The sequence below is a fragment of the Gracilinanus agilis genome, chromosome 5 (assembly GCF_016433145.1).
Source record: "Gracilinanus agilis isolate LMUSP501 chromosome 5, AgileGrace, whole genome shotgun sequence".
NCBI classification, from domain to species: Eukaryota; Metazoa; Chordata; class Mammalia; order Didelphimorphia; family Didelphidae; genus Gracilinanus; species Gracilinanus agilis.
In genome coordinates, this window is record NC_058134.1 from 51908726 (window position 1) to 51929989 (window position 21264).

General features: G+C 39.6%; 1 protein-coding gene across 1 annotated transcript in view; it reads right to left on the minus strand.

The window, feature by feature from the left end:
- Positions 1–21264, minus strand: part of CFAP69 (cilia and flagella associated protein 69) — a 71480-nt gene that overhangs the window by 34531 nt on the left and 15685 nt on the right. Inside the window, 4 exon segments of the mRNA XM_044678915.1 lie at positions 4144–4321; positions 4441–4590; positions 8799–8897; positions 20788–20864. Coding sequence (XP_044534850.1) covers positions 4144–4321; positions 4441–4590; positions 8799–8897; positions 20788–20864 — 504 coding nt within the window.

The following is a 21264-nucleotide window of genomic DNA, read 5'->3' on the forward strand; positions in this document are numbered from 1 at the left end:
CTGCCACAGATGGGGTTACAAAGAGTCAGACATGACTGCAACAACTGAATAACAAAGTGCTACATTTAGGAAGATACTGACAGTTGAGCAGACTCTAGATTCATAATCATGGATCATAGACTTAGAACTGGAAAGGACTTGAGAGATCACTTAGTCCAACCTTATCTCACAGAAGACAAAACTGAAGCCTAGGAAGTACAAGTCATTCATCCAAGATCCTACTGGTCAGAGATGGGATTCAAACTCAGGTCCCCAGAATATTATACATATTATATATAATACATATAATTGACCTGGGTTGGTTTTGATGGTTGCCAAGAACCTACTCCAGTCAGTCCCTCTCAGTTGGTGCTATCTAAGAATCTCTAGAAAGAGAAATTGGGGGCAGCTGGGTAGCTCAGTAGATTGAGAGCCAGGCCTAGAGACAGGAGGTCCTAGGTTCAAATCTGGATTCAGACACATTCCAGCTGTGTGACCCTGGGCAAGTCACTTAACCCCCATTGCCTATATTGCCAATTCACAGTATTGACTCCAAGATGGAAGGTAAAGGTTTTTAAAAAATAAAAAAAAGAAAGAGAATTGGCCTCACAGTCAGGAAGAACTGGGTTCAAATCCCACCTCTGACCATGAGTAAATCACTTAACCTCCATAAGCCTCATTTTTCTCACCTATAATATGGAAATAATAACTCACAGGGTTATTATAATGATAGAAATTGGATAATGTGTGCAAACCTTAAAGTGTGACATGAATAATTATATATATATAATATATATTATAATAATCTTATAGGGTATGGGAGTAAATAGATGAATACAAATCAGGAAAAAAAGGTAAGAAAAGGCAAAGACTTGTAGGTTATACATAATCCTCATACTTCTATATTGTGAAGACTATCTTCAAACAAAGGACTGGTAGGTATGGATATGGTGAGTACCAACAAAACCACAGAAAATGAGAGCATCCATTCTAACTGACTGGAAAAGCCATATTAATGGATTAGAAATGGTCCCTGGGTTAGCTATCTGTATACAATCAGATCATCAACTTCACAGAGCTAAGGTCAGAGATAATAAATTAGAAAAAATAGTATTGAGAAAAAATTAAGACTTTAAATATGAATTATTTAAGTAAGTTCTTAGAAATAAAAAATGGAAAGTGATAATGAAAGCAATGAAAATTATAACAATCATACCACTACCATCTGTTGTAATCTCAAAATGAAACTAAATTAAATTGTCATTACAAGGAGATTAAAAGAGCCTAGAAAGTGACTTAGCAAACACTGACTTATTTTCCAAATAGAAGTGATTACCAAAGGAAGTATCAGATTAGAATATTAATTTAGTTAAAAGATCTTGCAAAGGATGATGGACATTTATGAGGAATGTCATCTCATAAAGCATAAAGAAACTAAATAAAATTTGGTAAGAAATCCAACTAAGCAAGAAATCCAACTAAGAATGTACCAAGGACATTCAAAGTTGAATGCAGAAAGAATACAAACAGAAAGAAAACAGAAATCTGTATAAATTATTACAAAAAAATCAGTTTCCTTACAGTTGGACTCTAACATTGCAGTCTCTGAAATGCACACAGAAGAAGCAAAAAAGATACTAGAGAGAAAATAGACAGGAAAAAAAGATGGATTAGGTCAAGCATATATAAAAGAAATCCATGTTGGAAACAATATTATCAGAAGGGCTTTGAGGGAATGATTTATAAGTTATCTAAAGAAGGGAAAGAAACCAAAGGCATGAAAAAAATCTTGGACTTTATTGGTTTGAAAAAAGAAAAACAATTGTTGATAAAACATCAGTGTCTACTGTCTCCTTTATATAAAGTATGAGGGGCGTCTAGATCTGAAATGAGGGTATCTTTGATAAAGTTTTAGTAGGGAATGAGTAAGTTTACATAAGCAATATCCAACAATGGACCACATCTTTGCCATGTGGCGACTAACTAAAGATATAGAGAATATAAGATAGTGGTGCTTAGTTTTTGTTGGCTATAGAAAAAAATGTACTCAGTGGAACAAAATGATGATTCATAGGCTTTTTTTTATAATAAAGCGTCTCTCATTTATATATAAAAAACATTCAAGATTCCTCAGAAAGTGTATGACCCTGATACTTTGATAATGCTTTGATAATAAATATTAGGCAAGGCATAAAGCCAGATGTTCAGCCATAAAGCCGAACAAAACTATTTGCATCTGTGATGGAAGAGATCCAATATAGATATCATATTGAGGAGAGATTTCCAGTGGATGGCAAGTTCCCCCAGATGCTTGTAGATGACATTGTATTAGTTGTATGAAGCCACTGAAGAGATATTGAAGAGCCACCCAAGAGTTTGGTCTGTCCATCTACATAGGAAGTCAAATGGATGGAAAATGCCTATTGCTCAGATTTCAACATACATCTATAGAGCTTGTCCAACAGTATGTACCACTGGGACAAATACAGATATAGAATTAGCTGGGGCAAGAATTAAAAAGAAGAGTAGGATGGATTGCTTTTGGAAAATTGTGAAGTACTTTTATTGACTCCAAGCTTCTTGTAATACAAAAGATTTATCTTTTCAATGAATACAAATATTTTACTTATGTTGCTCTAAGGCAGTGATTCCCAAAGTGGGTGCTACTGCTCTCTGGTGGGTGCTGTAGTGATCCAGGAGAGCAGTGATGGTCACAGGTGCATTGATCTTTCCTAATAATTGCTATTAAAATTAAAAAAAAAATTAATTTCCAGGGGGCTAAATAACATTTTTTCTGGAAAGGGGGCGGTAGGCCAAAAAAGTTTGGGAACCACTGCTCTAAGGCAAAGAGATGTTGACATCACTGCCTCTGCAGAACTAAAGATTATTGAGTAGAGGGCAATGGAGAGATACATGTTGGATATGAACTGGCTGAAATACAAACCAACAAGATTGTCAATAAAGAATTACATGACAGAAAGAGAAGAAGGGCTAGTCTCACAAGGTGAGAACAAAGGGTGGCAGGTAGATGGCTAGAGTGCTTCACTAAGACCATCATGATCTTGAGAAAAGAGAGGAAGGCAAGGAGAGACTAGATAGCACAGTGGATAGAGATCTAGGCCATATGGATTTAATAAATTGAAGCAAGATTTGATAACAGACTGGCTGTGTACAGTAATGTGACTGGAAGAATCATGTTGTCTTCAACATTAATAGGGAGGTTTGGAAGAGGGGACAGCTTGGGGAGAAAGACCACAAGTTGTTTTGTTCGTGGTAAGTCTTGGATCCATACAGGACAGTTAGGGATGGGTGGAAATGGAAGATTGGAACTCAGGGGACAAGTAAAAGCTAGGTATAGATCCAGAAGCCACTTGCAAAGACTGGATAACCGAACCTGGGGGCACTGATGAGTCACCAAGAGAGATAGGATAGAGAGAAAAGAAATCAAAACACAAAGCCTCGGGGCACTCATGGAAGCATGACAGGGCTGGAGATCAGCAAAGGAGATAGAGGAGTATTCAGATAGGGAAAAGGAAAACCAGGAGCCAGCAATGTAGTGAAGATGCAGAGAAGAAAGGATATAAAAAAACAGAGAGGCTAGGTCTAGAAATAGGGATCTGAGAGTTACCTGCATAGAGATGGGAGTAGATATAATGACTGAAACAAAATGAAGAGAGAAAAGAGAGATGGTCTGCCACTTGGGTTCTATGTGTGCTTAGATATAGAAACATGGATGATGCCCCAGCAGAAGAATAATGTACTTGACAGACTTTAACTCTGACTACACACTAGGCCCTCTGGGTCTCAGTGTCCTCAACTGTAAAATGAGGACATCAGTGACCTGTAGGGTTATTTCCAGTTCTAAGATTCATGGGCCTATCAAATGTATATAAAAATATCAACAATAATCAGCACATACATATAGCTAGGTGGAGAGAAAGAGAATGCCTTAAGGCTGACAATGTCTTCTTCATAACAACCCTGAGAGACAGTTCTGTAAATATTTCTTCCAGTTTCAGAGTTGGCCTCATGGAAATGACTAGGAAGTATTGGCACTTAGATTCCAACTTCTGGTTTTCTGACTCCAAGCCAAGTGGTCCTCCCACTACACTGTACCTCCTCAGAAATCTCTAGGCTTTCTTATATTTATCAGAAAAGACTTACAATAGACAGTTCAAGTTACTAAGCTGCTTGATGATTTCCTCTTTCGAAGATCTTTCTAATAAGTTCCATAGGATTTCTGATGAACGGAAGAGAAGTTGTCCAGAAGGATCTGGGTTATTTAGGCAAGAGCAGATTTTGTTGGCGGCTTGTGCTTTTATCATTAAATTACAATTAACTTCTGAAAAGACAAAACACACACATACAAAACAACTGCATAAATTATTTGTATTGTGAAATCTACACTTGTCGGAAACATAGAGAGTAGGATGTAAGATGGTTATTTTAATAAGTACAAACCAGAAGTAGAGAGATGCTGCAAAGTTTTAAGTAACCATAACTTTTCAAGAAGTTCATTTTGAAGGAGGTTCCATGAAAGAACTAAAGTTTCTGCCAAACCCCCTGTTTGAATCATCCGGATCTTGTAAGCTGAAGTAACTTGCTGATAACCTATAAAAAATGAGGGAATGTACAATTATTACATATAGAAGTAGTGTATGTAGATATATTAATATATATCTACACACACACATATACAACAGTAGGCAGTTGGCCAATGATTAAAGACTTTTTTTTTTTAAACCCTTACCTTCTGTCTTGGAATCATTACTGTGTATTGGTTTCCAGACAGAAGAGCAGCAAGGGTGGGGGAGCTGGGTAGCTCAGTGGATTGAGAGCCAGGCCTAGAGACAGGAGGTCCTAGGTTCAAGTCTGGCCTCAGACACTTCCCAGCTGTGTGACCCTGGGCAAGTCACTTGACCCCCATTGCCCACCCTTACCACTTTTTTGCCAGAAGGTAAAGGTTTAAAAAAAGAAGAAAAAAGAAGAGCAGTAAGGGTGAGGCAACTGGAGTTTAGTGACTTGCCCAGGATCACAGAGCTAGGAAGTGTCTGAGGCCAAATTTGAATCCAGGACTTCCCAAAGAAGAGAAGAGGGGCAGCTAGGTGGTTCAGTGGATGGAAAGCCAGGCCTTTAGATGGGAAGTCTTGGGTTTAAATCTGGTCTCAGAATTGTCCTAGCTGTGTGGTCCTGGGCGAGCCACTTAACCCCCACTGCCTATCCTTATCACTCTTCTGCCTTGGAAAAGAAACTCACTGCCACCTCCCTCATGACAAGGAGGAGGTGGTTTTTCTTCCTTCTACTCCCTAGCAGCAGCTATAGGGATGGCTACAATGGCACTGGGAACATTTGCTTTCAAAGTGAGTCCAAGACTGAATCTCAAGTCTTTGGCTGCCCCTTGTACTTTGCATTTCTTTCCCTTAGAATGGTTTTCTCAACAGTGAGTTTGAGAGATGCATATTTTTAACCTCAGTGGTTATCTAGTGAGTCTGAGAGGTCCAAAGAGGCTAGCTGCCTAGCAGGCTTATTGTATGCAACTATATGTTTCTTAGAGATGATGATCTGGGTCAAGAGGATAAGCCAGGAATGAATACTTAGCTCACCAGACAATATGGACCATGAGCTGTTGACCAAATAGTATAGATGCAAGGTGAAGGGAAAATGTATTAAGCAGTTGCAAATGTTCCTAGAGGTCTTTCTTTCCGCACAGTAGAATAAAGTAGAGAATATACATTATTTTACCCATAAGTTAATGCATGCCAATGAATCTTTTGCATTTTTCACTTTGAGAATACTTCTGGAAGAGACCCTTTTAATCTTTTTTAGGGAGACCCTAGAAATGAGCCATAACCGAGTTTATATTAGAGAAGTTCTCTGGGGCACGAGGGTGAAGACAGGATAAGGAGGAGAGTACTTGGGAGACAGCAGAAATCAAAAAACTCTCTTTAAGGCTTTATTCTCCCAGGACTGAACCCAGGTATATTTGAATGCAGAAAGGAGTGTCTTTTCTGGGAAAGCCCCATCTCAAGCTGTAAATGACGCTGGTTAGCAGAAACTTCATTTATTGATGCTGGCTTTTAAAGTGGAGATTTGATCCAGATTTCAAGTTTCCACTTTTATATGGGCCTCAAGATAATCTTGTCTAGTCTCAAAACCAGAATCAGAGAGGAGCTACTAGGAGACTAAATCTCTGATGATAGCTACCTCCATTGAACACTAGCAAGCCTAAAACTGATTGTGAGCAGCAGGGCGTACTCAGAATCCGGAGAACAATTCCCTCCTATTAGTCCACTTCCTTTTTTCTACAACCTTTCCTTACTCCTGGCTCCTTCCCGAATGCCAACAATCATGCCCATTTCTCCCCTCTGACTTCATCCATTCCTGTTAGCTATGGTCCTAACTCTCTTCTCCCCTTCATGGCTGAACTCTGAAAAAGTGATCTCTTCTAAGTGCCTCTATTTTCTCTCCTCTCATCTTCTGCTATCTGGTTTCCACCTCATTTCTCACTTCTTTCTGCCTTCTTCAAAGCTATCAGGGATCTCTTAAATACCAAACTGAATGACCTCCTCTCAGGGTTCATATTTTTTGAGCATTTGCTGATTTTTTTTTCTTCCTCCTGAATATTTTCTCCTCTTTAAGTTTTTTTGTGACACTTCTTTTCCCTGGTTTTCTTGGCTAGTTAGACAATTCTCATTTTCATTTACTGGATTTCCGGACATGTTATGACCCTTAACTGTGGATATTCCACAAGGTCTCAAATTCTCTTCTCTTTTCCATCTGCCCTGTCTCATTTGGTGATGTCATAGTTCCACTGGATTAAACAATCATCTTTATGTAGGTAATTCCCAGATCTCTCCTAAAGTCAGGCTCATGTCAGCAATTATCTTTTGGACTCAAACTGGATTTCCCATAGATATCCTAGACGAAACTCATTATCTTTCTCTACCAAAATTCTTCTTTTTTCCCCCTGATGCTCTTTATTCCTGCTGAAGGCAGCACCACCCTTCTAGTCACCTAGGTTTGCAGTCTTGATGTCATTCTCCATACCTCACTGTCCCTTACCTCCCCTACACATCCAAAGAGCTGCTGAATCTTGGCAGTTCTACCTTCATGACATCTCTTGTGTATGTTCCCTTCTCTCTCCTCACATGGACACTATCACTTCTACCTAGCCTCCATAACAGTCTGCTAACTAGTCTTTGTGCTGCAAGGCTCTCCCCATTCCAATCTATTCCCCATTCCGCTGCCAAAGAGATTTTCTAAAGGGTAGCTGTCACTGTATCATTTCCTTACCCCATAAATCCCAATGGCTCTTTACCAAGATCAGATATATACTCTTCTGTGTGACATTTAAAGCCCTTAATAAATGGTCTCCTTCCTACTCTTCTGGTCATCTTTTATGTGCTATATGCTCCAGCTACATAGATCTACTGACAATTCCATGCACACAATGCTCTCTTCTCCTTGCCCTTTCCCTGGTTCTTCCCCATGCCTGGGATATTTTCTCTCTTGATTCCTCCATCTTCCTTGAAGACTCAGTTCAAATCCCCTTTTGGTAGGAGTCCTTTCCTGGTACCTCCACTGCTCATGTGTTCCTCTCTGGGATTCCCCTCTATTTATTCTTTTTCTATCCTGTGTGTATATATATATATACCTGGGTATTGACATATGGGCCTCATGTTAGGATAGGAGGTCCTTGGGGGCAGGGATTGTTTTTCTTTTTATGCACAGTGCCTGACATATAGAAAGTGCTTAATAAATGCTTATTGACTTGACTTACTGACTTTAAGACCTACAAGGTTTTGTTGTTCTTGATTCTGTGACTTTGTGACCCTAGTATGCCAATACTGTCCATGGGGTTTTCTTGGCAAAAATACTAGAGTAGTTTGCCATTTCCTTCTATGGTGAATCAGGACAGAGATTAAATGACTTGTCTAGTGTCACACTGCTAGTAGATGTCTGAGGCCAGATTTGAACTCAGATCTTCCTGACTCTAGGCTCAGAACACTATCCATTGAGCCATCTACCTGCCTCAAGGTAGTTGTTGTTATTAGTCGTTTCAGCTTTGTCCAGCTCATTATGACCCCATTTTATGTGATTTTCTTGCAAAGATACCAGAGTGGTTTCCTATTTCCCTCTCCAGATCATTTTCCAGATGAGAAAACCCGAGGCAAATAGCATTACATGACTTACTCAGGTTCACACAGCTATTAAGTGTCTGAAGTCAGATTTGAACTCAAGAAGATGAGTCTTCCTGACTCTAGGCCCAGCATTCTATCCAGGGTGCCACCCATCAGCCGTCCCTCAAGGTTTACCAGGTCTTAAGCTTTGCCTAGTTACTAATTTGCCTTTTACTAGTTCTACATAATGATCCCTGTTCGCATCTTCCTCCATTAATCTCCTTCGAAAAGAGCTTCAAGAATTCGTTCTATCCTAAAAGTATCTGAGAATAGGGCTTGAGTTAGATGATGTAAATGTCTTATTCAAAAACTGATTAAAATATTATAGATGATTGCAAAATATCCTATATATAATAGGATAATAATGGGGAAAAACATATCCTACATACCTATTGAATGGAATGTGCAATTGTAAGGAAATTGTGTAAGTGGTAGATCATTTAAAAGTTCTGTTAGGTACCTAAACATTTTCAAATAAAAGATACATAGAAAATCAATTTTTGTTTAGAATCAGTGAAAATCTTGAGATTCTAGAAAACCATCTAATTGGTATAGACCATAATTACAAGTCTTCCTCTACTCAAAGGGATTATAGCGGGTATATGGTGGCATATGTTACACTTAAAAAATATACTTCACCTGCAATTTGCTTCTTTAGTGGTTCTGCATGGTAAAAATCAACAATGCACTTACAAAGTTGTATCCTTAACTCAGAACTTGGTATCTGTATTAAGTCACCTGTCAGAAATTGAAAAGTAGCATTTAAAATGATAATCATTACAAATCTTAAATAATATTTAACTTCCAGTGAAGTAGCCATCCTAGGCACCATCTTTGCGGTATCATAAGTACACATTCAATCACTTTCAGTCAACAAACATTTGTTAAATGCCAACTAAACTCAGGCACCAGGGCTATCAATAGCAAAGGGAGACGGTCTCCATCCTCAAGGAGCTTACATCCTTTATTTTTTTAGTATCTATTGGGGCAGGGAACAAGTTAAGAAGAACTTTGAATGCCAGACAGAGCATTTGGTCTTGGAGGTGATACGGAGCCACTGGAGTTTATTGTGTAGGGGGTAGACATGGTCAAACTTATGCATTAGGAAGGTCATGCAAACTGAGTGTTATATTAAGAAACAGATAAATTATGGGTCAATCCAAGACTTATAATAAGAATGATAATAATAAGGGACAGTTGTTTAGGACTTTAAGCGAAGAACTTTATATACAGGATCTCATTTCAGCATCACAAACAAACTTTTGAGAGGTTTTGCAGATATTTGTATACATGAGTTTGTTCACATAGTAAAGGATAGATTTAGGATTTGAATCCTAGGTCTCCTGACTCCAAATCTACCTCTCTTATCTACTACCTCTTACTAGGTGGTGAATGGTTGGATAACTTCTAGAAATAATAAACCATGATAAAGCCTTTGAGTAATGGACTTGTAAAATATTGTAAGAGAGCTTACATTCTGCTTGGGGATGGGGTGGGGCAGGATCCAGCATATTCTCAGAGTAGTAAATTCAGATTTACACTCAAAACTGAACAAAGGTTTTTAGAATACTATGTATGTAGGGGCAACTAGGAGGCTCGGTGGATTGAGAGCCAGGCCTTGAGACAGGAGGTCCTGGATTCAAATATGGCCTCAGATACTTCCTAGCTGTGTGACCCTGAGCAAGTAACCCCCATTGCCTAGCCTTTACTGCTCTTCTGCCTTGGAACTATACTTAGTATTAATTCTAAGATGGAAGAGAAAGATTAAAAAAAGAATACTAGGTGTGTATTTCATTCAGATGTATAGGATATGCTTATATATCTGTAAATACTCATCTTTCTTTATATGTCTATACAGATAAACACATATAAATATATGCACACACATATATACATGTCAAAATTGGTGAGGTACTAGTCCCACTGGAAGACTTGTGAAAGGGCTCTTGGAGGTAGCATTTGACCTTTACTTTGAAGGCGGTTAAACCAAAACTTTTAAGAGACAGAGGCATGGAGAGAGAACTTTCTAGACAAGAGGGCCATCCCATGCAAGGGTCTGATGGCAAGAAGAGAATGTTGTGTATGGAGAAGAGAAAGTGGCCCAGTTTGCCTGGAACAGAGAATGCATGTCAGGAAGGAGTGCGAAACCAACCCAAGAAGTTAATCTAGACTTTGGCTTTCACACTGTGAAGGACTTTCAATGTTCAAAGAGGAGCTTCTACTTGATCTTAGGGTCAGGGAAGACCTACTTCGAATAGGACCTCCTTGAGGAAGGGTGGACATACATGAGACTGTTGCAGCAGTCTAGCTGAAAGAAGAGGGTGGGGGGGAAGAGAAGATGTGGGAATGGAGAGAAGGGGATGGATTCAAGAAAGGCTGTGGAGGCAGAATGGAACAGAACCACACAGGTGACTGGCTATGGAGGAATCAGCAAGAGCAAAGAGATATGAAACATGAATTTGGAAAAATAATGGTGCCCTTGTCAGAAATGGGGACATTAGGAAGATATGCTATTGGTCCTTTGTTTTGAAGAAGACCAATCATATCACAGGGTGATGTCTTGACTCATACATGAACTGGATTTAAGAGAGGAAGACGTGTGCCTTCATGGGAAAGGAGATAGCATCTGGTTTTGGACACATTGAGTTTGGCATGCTTGCGTGACATCTATTTGGAAGTGTCTAGTAGGTGGCCAGAGATGTGGGACCAAAGCCCTAGAGCAGTGATGGGAAAACTACAGCCCGCAGGCCAGATGCAGCCCCCTGAAATGTTCTATCTGGCCACATGACATTATTCCTAATCTGAGGAATACAATAAGTAGGATACAATACCATGAAACTTCTAAAGAGTTGCCTTAGAAACAGACTGACAGATGAGCATTTCCTTTTCTTTGAACCCCCTCTTTAAAAAGTTTGCCCATCACTGGTCTAGAGCAAAATGAGAGCTGGGCATGTGGTTTGGGGAATCATTGATATGACCGAGAAGAGATAATTGAGTCCATGGGTGCAGACAAAGTCTCTGCGAATGCAGAGAGAGGAGAAAGGGCCTGGTCAGAGATGCAGGGAACAAAGAGAAATTCTGAAAAGGTGTTTCATGTCCTCTAGGGCCCCCACATGCACTAGCTTTAGGAGGATTGATGTGTATCCTTATGGACTAAAACAAGAAAGCCTCATGACCATTTCAGTCTTTTATTCCAAAGAGTCTACATGCCTGGCCTGAGTGATTCTACCACCTTAGCCACTCTCCCCTCTCCTTCCTATCCACTTTCTTCAACCACCTTCCTCCTCCTCCTGCATCAACTTTCTGTTTGTCCTCTCTGCCTCTAGTTTCTTTCCTTTCTAATGCATCCTCCACACAGCTAACAAATTCCTAAAGTCTTTCCTTGCTAAAGAAGCTTCAGCAGCAATTCCTTCACCCAAGGATCAAATAGAAATTCCTCTCTTTGGCCTTTAAAGCCTATCACAATGGCTTCATTATGTTCCTCTTGTCTATAACCATCATCCTAAGTAGCCTGATGTAGGAGCAAGAACAAAGGATTGGGAGGCAGAGGACCAAAGTTCCCCTCTTTGTTCTGCTACTTAGAATTTGAGGGACTTTTAACAAATACCTTCACTCCTATGAATCTGAGTTTCCTCATACAGACAATTAAAGTGCTGGATAATAGCCTCAAAGCTCTCTCTAAACTCTATATTCAATAAAATCTTCTTCATCTCTAGAATCAGGTCCTGTCTTGACACCAAGATTTGCAAATTTGTTTGCATTTTGGAAATTTAAAAGTATCAAGAAGTACTGAATGTTTTAAACAAAATCAAACAAATATGGAAGTCGATGGGAACTCTTCCTTTCAGTTCTCCTAAGATTTAAGCTATTCTAATGACTTCTTGTTTGATTCTCTCTGCACAGATGAGATGTCTCTCTAAGCCCACCTTTTATCTCATTTAATATCCACTATATTCTTTATTTATCTTGAGGAAGTTTGTTTAGTTAAATTTTTAGGCTAAGACCAATTCACACTGAGGAACTGGAAGTTATTAGTCAGCAAATAATAATTAGTATTCTATATGTCTCACACTATGGTGGTTTTAATTTGATTGTACATTTCTGGCATTTGATCCATAAAGCATGGCCACTGATGGCTTGGGAACAAGAAAAGAAATACTCATCTTGTTTTCAGTCATCAGCGACATTTATCTTAGCAAGGAGGTTCAGACCTGTGAATGAAGATTGTAACATGTGCCATAGTTTCTAACCACAGTTCTTAACTGAAGAATAAGCTGACCATGTGCTCAATAGATCAAGGCTTTTAATCTTCTTAATAAATCCCAGAAACACTGTCAGAAGTGACATTTCTAAATGGGAACAATGAAGATTCCTAATACCTTACTGAAAAAAAAATCTATGCTCTACAAATTCTTTATATTATCCAAGATATTCTCTTTGTAAACTCATATATAAGAAGACCTACTTCCATGGAAATAGATTAAAACAAGGAATAATTATTCTTCTTGGTCCAAATCATTCCCAGACAGCCCTTTAAGGTAACTTATCCTTTTTCTACCGTTGATTGTTAACTCAGAGGTTTGAAGCACCGTTTTCTTTCTGATCAAAGGACCACTTTTCTTAAATTCCTAACATTTTCTTATTTTAATTTTTCCCCTTTTCTTCTGTAGCAGCAGGTCTTGTAGTTTCTTCCTTTGGCATGTCTGTGGGGTTTATAGCCATGACCTCAAGATCACAGATTTGAATCTGGAAAGGTCATCAAAGTCACCACTTTCATTTTTGAAGATGAAAAAACTGAGGTGGAGAGAGGTTTAGTGACTTGACAAATATCATCCAAGGAGTAAAGGGAATTCCCATTGCTACCACTTGAGATGTAGTTTTTAAAAATCCTTACCTACTGTCTTGGTATTGGCTCCAAGGTAGAAGAACAATAAGGGCTAGACAATGGGGGTTAAGTAAGGGAGTTGACCAGGCTCACACAACTAGGAAGTGTTTCAGGCCAGATTTGAACCTAGGACCTTCTCTCTCTAGCCTGGCTCTCAATTCACTAAACCTGAAAGAAACAGGCAATTTCTTGCTATCTTGGAGAACACAGAAACAAGACCTTCTTTTCCTTTTTTTTCCTCTCTTTTATTGTCGCCTTTCCAAAAAACAGCTCAAGAAAAGAAGCAAAAACATTTCCTCCCAACATCTGTGGGGGTCATATCTCCCTCCTACTGAGCAGCTCCTAGGAAGAGTGGGTTCAAACTGAAAGCAGTCATCAGCCACAAAGCATTCCCCCTTCTCTACCAAGTTCTCCTCTGAAAGGGGCCTCACAGATAGGCCTTAGCTCCCTTTCATCCATTGAGGCAGCTGGGTTAAGCAGGTCACTTGAAGCTTGGCCCCCCACCAGCTCAGCTGCTGCCACACTCTGGAATGTACACCCATCAACAGATCTTTTGTAGTCTACTCTTCCAACCTTTTGAAGCTCACGAGGTCCCAGCCTAGTCATTCCACAAGGCAGAGCTCATGCTACTGCCTGAGTCTCTGACTCAACAGACGTCACTAACACTTTTGTGTAGGGTCAGGGGAAGAAGGAATCTCAGGCCCTGTGGGGACAGAGCTTCTCAGAGTACAAGGACTTTCTCAAATGTCCTCGTGGAGAAACCAGAGAGTTAGTTCCCTGACTCTGGATACAGCCAGCTTCAGGATGGGGATGTGCTTAGGAAGGAATGCAATCCTCTTGTATTTTGCATGTATCAGCTGTTTCTAGCCTCTCATATATGCCTGTAGCCTGGATTCCCTAGGGGAGTGTTAGCTGAAATAATAAAGCCTGGTGACAGCTGCTGACTGGTGGGCATGGCTTTGGTGAGGTCCACAGCATTAAACCAGGCACACGTGCTCAAACTTGAGCCCCTCTGCAATTCTGTTGTGACCTACATTTTGTGTCCACCATGAAAATCCTAAGCAGAGCCATTCATTTCAGTTTAGTTCAATTCCACTGAATCCAACAAACACTGATTAGGCCTCTACTATGTGTCAGGCTCCGTTCTGGGGATCGTAGCTGATGGGTTACAAAGACAAAGTCAAAACTGTGCCCTCAAGTAGCTGCCACTCTATTTGGATGGGAAGACAGACTAAGAGACACATACAGATAAACAGAAAGTAGAGAATGATGGTGGAAAAGGAGAGCTTAGCTACACCCAATGAGCTCAAGGAGAATCTGAGGAGGGAGAGAATACTTTCAGTTAGGGATATGGAAACACCCTAGCCTAAACCCTAATTAACTCACTTTTGGAGAAGCCTTTCAGATGATTTCTTTGCCTTCAGTTTCTCCCTTCCGTACCCTCTCCAAAGCCATCACTTTATGCCAACTCTATGTCAGTACCAGACTAATCCATCCAAAACATTGCTTTAATTACATTACTCCTCTGCCTAAAAACCTATAATATGTCTTATTGGCTACCATATCAAGTCCAAACCCCTTTTCTTAACTTTCAAAGGTCTCTATAATAAGATCTCAGATACCTATGCATTTTTTTTATTATTTCCTGAAACAGTAATGCTAGTCTTGTAAGGCAGATCTGTTTACTCTCTCCCCACTTTGACTCTGAGCCTTTCTTTAATTGTACCATTCTCTCTGTTGGAGTTTCCTATTTCTTCCCCTCACTTGGTTAAATTCTTTTATTCTAGGCCCAGCTCTTCTCATCTTCTCTGTATACTTCCCCCTCCCTTAATTCTTCCCTCTATCTCTTCCATCACCATTTAGAAAGCACCCAGAGGGTAGAAAACACCGTAGTAGGCATTGTTGGTGAGGAAGTGTTCCCTAATAGGATGCTCCCTCTCACGTCTAGTATTAAATCTGAAATCCTGTCTGGCATTTACTCCTCTCCACAACCTGCCCACCCACCCTACCTTTCTCCAGTCTTATTATCCAGACCTTGATCACATTGAGCTAGGCTGGTCTTCTTGCTGGTTCTCATACATTACTCTCCAACTTCCATCTTGGTGCCTTGGCACAGACTCTAGTTCCCTAGGGCTAGAATGAATTCCCTCCTCATGACTACAATGTGGAATAACTAGTGTGCTTTAAAGTTTAGTCCAGGCAATTTCTATATGACCTCCTGGATCCCCCTTAGGGGCCAGGGCCTTCCCTATCTTCTATAGATTTTGTATACATTTCTACATGGACCCACTGTCTTTTGTTTGATGACTGATTTACAGACATTACAGAGCTCACCATCTAGTGGAGGAATATGATAAACAAAGGAATCACCTATGACATCCTGACTTCCCTTCAACAGCTATTTGTACATCTAGGCTGTACATATCATTGAGTTATTTATGGTTTAGAGTTAAGGTACATTCATTCTTGGACCCATACTTGTGGAGATAATATCCATATGACTCCCTGTGGGCAGGGACCCAGACTTTGCCTATCTTTATGTCCAGCAAGGGCTTAACTTCACTGATATAGATGAAATCTCAGGGCCATTGGGTTCTGCTGTATTTATTCATTCACTCATCAAATATTTATTAAGCATCTGTCATAACTAATTATATTAGGTACTGATGAAGATATAAAAGACTTGCCCTTAGGGAGCTTACAGTCCAGAAGAGATCTCTGGATAAACCTTATTCTCTCACTCAAGTATTTCAAAGACTTGTAATTTTAGTTATAGGCTCTACCCTCCATTGAATCAAATTAACATCCTTACCTTAGTAGACAGTCTCTGAGAATTTTTGTGGCTGAAAAATTCCTTACTGCAGTCAACAACACAAAGAGCCTCTCTGAGCTTATCTAGCCTAGTCCTGAGAAAAAGGACAGATTCCATCACTAGTGACACACCCAAAGCCTTTTCAGCTTGGTAAGAATTACTGGAGCTTTTACTCTGCTATCCCTGAAGAATCCCAGGGTCATCTCCACGCCACAATGAAGCAGGAGAATAGGACTTTAGCCATGCACACAAATAATTATAGTACAAATTGGGGAATAACAAATTAAGCAGAAAGGTACAACATGTCATGAATCCAACTGAAAAACAGATTATTACAAATTAGTGGAGGGGCAGAGATCAAAGAACTCTTTAATGGAAAGGTCTGGCATTCCACTAACCTACCAGGCTAGTCATAAAGGGAAATGAGTCTGGCATGATGTTTTTAGTAAACACAAACTTTTTCCTTTTCTAGGGGTTCATAAACTATTTTCTTAATAACATGTCCTGGACTTTCACAGAGGGTTGACATCAAACTCATCAGTTTTGTAGTTTTTGGAATCCCTCCCTCTCTGTCTCTGTCTCTGTCTCCTTCTATTAGGCTTGTCCTGCCCCTGAAAGGATTTGAAAATGGCTCTGCTTTGGTTTATCCTCGTGGCTTTGGTATTTCTCCATCCTTACCCTCTTCTACTTTCCTCTCACTGCTATAGTAGCCATCATTCCCTTACTATATATCAGAATGATTTTGAGAGCTAATATTCTTTATCATTAATACATTTTCCCTTTTTGTGATCTATATCAAGAACTCATTGTCCATTTTCTCCAAGGGGTCACGTTGTCTAGTTATATACCGATATAATTTCCTTTTGTCTCTTCTTTTATTTTCACCTAAAGGTTCTCCACCATGATTTCTTAGTCAAGTTTTTTAGATTTTCAAAAAGATACTCTTGATACAAAGTAGGTCTCCTCTATCAGCTCAATTTATTTCCTCAGTCTTTAGGCTCTGAGAGTGGAGGCCATATTGCTTTAGACCAGTGATGGGCAAACTATGGGCTGCGGGCCAGATGCGACCCCCTGAAATGTTATATCCGGCTGCGTGACATTATTCCTAATCTGACGAATACAATGAGTAGGATACAATACATTGAAACTGTGAAAGAGTTGCCTTAGAAACAGATGGACAGATGAGCATTTCCTTTCCTTTGGCCCCCTCTTTAAAAAGTTTGCCCATCACTGCTTTAGACATATGTCCTGTAAGAATGTACACCATATGAATAATAAAGCTAATTTTATAAAATATATGTGAACTGTTATGCCCAGATTATCTTTCAGAGTGGTTAACCCTCAGGAGGCTTTGTATATATTTGTTTTAATGATGCTGCCATTAAAAAAAATATTACTGGAATCGCCAGCAAAGAGAGTTGCTGAACAAAAAAAGTACATTTCAGTAGTTTATAATTACACTAACAATAAAAGCCAAACCAAATACAAATAGGTCCAATACTACTCTTTGGCTACTATCTGTCTGTTTTATAATATTTGGTTCCAAAAGACTTTTGCTATTTTCAAAAATCAAATCTATCCTCAGAATGCCAAACTGTGAGGATACTGTGACAGCTGTGGTTCCCAATTATGCTTCTGAATGAGAGAGGTTCAAGTCTAAGATCTCTGTCATATATGTGGGCAAGGTATACCACAATGACCCGTCTCATCACAGACTGGTCAATAGATCTGGCATGGAAGGTAGTAGTATCCAGATATTCCCCATCACTACCCCCTGCCCCAGTTCTCTTGTTAGTGGGTCAGCATAGCAGCTGTGCCTTTCCTTCTATACCAAAGATTTACCTTCCTCCATTCTCTTTTACTATTAGGCCAATTCTAATGAAAGACAAAAGGGTTGGGGACAGTTTTAGGGCTGCCTGCAATGCTAATTGTTCTCTCTTCTTAAATACCTTAATTCAATGCTACATTTTTAAAAAAAAAAATGAGATTTATCAGTGCCTTTTGTTTTTACAACACAGATATATCAAGGAAATTGCACTGCCTCCTTATAACAACGAAAACAGGTTAGGCAAAAACAATTGCTATAATGATTGCAACTTGACAATGTAAGAAACATGAAATGTTCTGTCCCTTCAGGCGCCACCTCTTTGCCATGACAATCACTGAGAATTCTGAATGAGGAATTAGAACAGTAGCACAATTACCAGTCCTGCTGACATCTTGCTCAGCTTAGGAACCTCTCCAAAAGAGTTCAAGATACATTTTTAGCAATAGCAGCACTGTTGGACCATCCCTGTATCTCAAGTGTCTAGTTTAAAAAGGATAAAGCGCTTTTGCATATATCAGTTCTGATTGTTATATTTACAGAATTAGTATCATTATTTAGCTGTTATATATTATATAGCATTCATGGGGCATCTAGGTGGTATATAGTAAATAGATCACCGGGCTTGAAGTCGGAAAGACCTGAGTTCAAATTTGACCTCAGACACTTAGCCTGGTGATCCTGGGCAAGTTAGTTAACCTCTGATTATCTCAGTTTCCTCATCTGTCAAATGAACTAGTGGAGGAAATGGCAAACCACTCCAGGATCTTTGCCAAGAAAACTCCAAAAAGGGTCCCAAAGAGTAGGACACAACTAAAAGAACTAGACAACAAATATAACTTCCATGTGTACTACACTGAGGAGAAAGGCATTTAAAGCCTCATCCATGCACTGCTTTTCTGAGAGTGGGCAGCAGCTTCTTTATTTCTCTAGTATAGGTAACACTCTTTTGATAAATACATTTTATGGAGGGTTGGATTTAGGGAAATTATATCTATGTCCTAGGGAGATGGGCCATCCTGTCCAAAATCCTGTCAGGCAGAAGAGCTGACAAGTTTCCTGTCCATAATCACGATATAACAAACATTTTATTGATTTGATTCAGTGTGTGTTTCCTGTTGTAACCTTATTTCTACCAGCATCCCTGCAGAATGCAGAGAGAAAGAGACTTGGCACTGTTCTTAGAGCTGGGCAGGGACAATAAGGGGGCAGAAAACAGATATGGCTCCATCATTTGAAGGCCTGGGCTATGAGTAGAGGATGGGAGCAGAAAGAAAACCTTCACTAGTCCTCCTCTGCCTACTCCAATCCATACCCAGTAAAGACCACTAAGCAAAGTAATCTTAAATCCCTGTTGGATTATTCACTGTCTTGTCCAAAATTCTTAAGTGGCTCCCTAAAGCCTAGTAAATAAACACTGCCCCAAAGCAGGTCACAATCTAGTAACAGTTTTAAGAGTCTTAATATTGCCTAGAGTGCTAAGATATTAATTAACTTGTCCAGGGACACACAGCCAGTTCTTGACAGAGGCAGGACTTGAACACAAGTCTGCTGAACTTTGAGAGTGGCTCTCTATCCATTACTCGACATTGCCTCCCCCTTTTAAAGTTTTTTCTTCTGTCTCAAAATTGAATCTAAGTATCTGTTCCAAAGCAGAAGAGTGGTAAGGACTAGGCACTGGGGGTGAAGTGACTTGCCCAGGGTCACACACCTAGGAAGTATCTAGGGCCAGATTGGAACCCAAGACCTCATCTCTAGGTCTGGCACTCTACCCACTGAGCCAACCAGCTGCTCTACAAGACTGCTTCTTACCAACACATACTGAATCAGTCTAAGATGATTTTGGAGAGGAAGGCCCTAGCAGCAAAGGGTTTCAATAAAGGTTTCATGTAGAAGGTGGTGCTTGTGCTAAAGTAAAATCTGAAGGAAGAAAGAGATTCTAAGAGCCAGAAGTGAGGAGACAGTGAATCCTAGCCATGGAGGACAGCCCAGACAAAGGCAGAGAGGTGGGAGATGCAAGGCTGTATGTGTAGAATAGCAAGGCCAGCCTGACAAAACTGGAGCGTGTGGGAAAGGAAATAATATATATTGATGGAGGTGGAGACCAGGCTGTGAAGGCCTTGTAAATGCAATCTAGAAGAGATTGTGTTTGCTCCCAGAGGCAATGGGGAATTCTAGAGTTTATCAGGAAGAGGAGCCTCAGGGCCAGACCTGTGCTGTACTGAATTCTGGACTGACTGAAGATTGTGGGAATGGTGAATCTGGAGATCAGTAGACTTGAGGGGAAAGGAGGAGGACCTAGTAGTTGTATTCCAGTATTTGAAGGGCTGTCACAGATAGGAGAGCTAAAATTTGTTCTGTTTGTCCTAAGTGAAGAGACGGTTGGATTATGCGCAGAAACAATTTAGGACTGACACTGGGAGCTACCCCAAAATGAATGGGCTGCTTCAGGGGGCAGTGGGATCCCTCATCAGTAGAGCCCTTCAAAAAATGCTGGATGACCACTGGTTGGGCATGCTGCAAAAGGAACTCCTTTTCAGATATTAGTTGGATTAGATAGGTAAGACTATTCCTTCCAACTCTGAAATTCTCCATTTCCACTGGGGTACAGCATCAATTAATTTAAAATCAATCAATTAATAAAAATAATTAAAGATTAAAAACCCAATTAATAAAACTCTAAACTTCTATTCTTGAGTCTATAGTCTGGGTCACTAATAATGGCATTGAATAAAAAAAAAAAGGTCCTCATGCCTCATGCCTTTGGTAAATCGATATCAAAACTTTTGCTCATTACTATCAAAGTTCAACTTTCAAGCAGTTTATTTTGCCCACCTACTTGCAAGAAGAGCCGTGTTCTTCTAAATGGCCAAAGAAGTCCTATGAGGTTGCATTAAAAGCCATTGAGAAGCCAAGATCCATTCTATTTATTTTCTCTTTGACAGTAACTGGTGTGTTCCTACATTATATCTTAAGTTGCATTGCCAACATAAAGAGAATCCAATCTGGAAGTACAATATATTCTAATTTTAAAAGATTAGCTATTAAAAAAAAAAGGCTTGTTCCACTGATTTCATAGTACAACCTTAAAGAAACGTAGACTTACCTAGAAGTGGAACTGCCCCTGAGATTTCTTTTGCATAGGTGACTTCATCTGATGTTTTTTTTTTCAGAAATGGTAAACTGAAATACAAATTGGAGACTGTAATAGCAAGTTTTTAATCTATATCTTGACCCTAGAAATGTTTACAAGGTAGGGAGTAAAAAAATCTTTCCTTTTCAGTCAATAGGGAATGGGCTCAGTATATTATTCTTTGGCACTGGAATTTTGAAAACAATTACATAACCCCATAAACTGGAGTAATGCCATACTTTATTGTAGGACTATTAACTAGGTTTACTTCAAGAATAAAGATATATGAATGGAAGGCACAGAGTGGAAAAGAAAGCCTTTTACTTAACTATCGAATATACTTAGGTAGAATTAATCTGTTAAAAAGGACTGTTACTGTAATTCTACAAGGTCAGGGAGACCTTGGGTTATCTGATATGGTACCATAAATTCTGGATTATCTAGGATTTA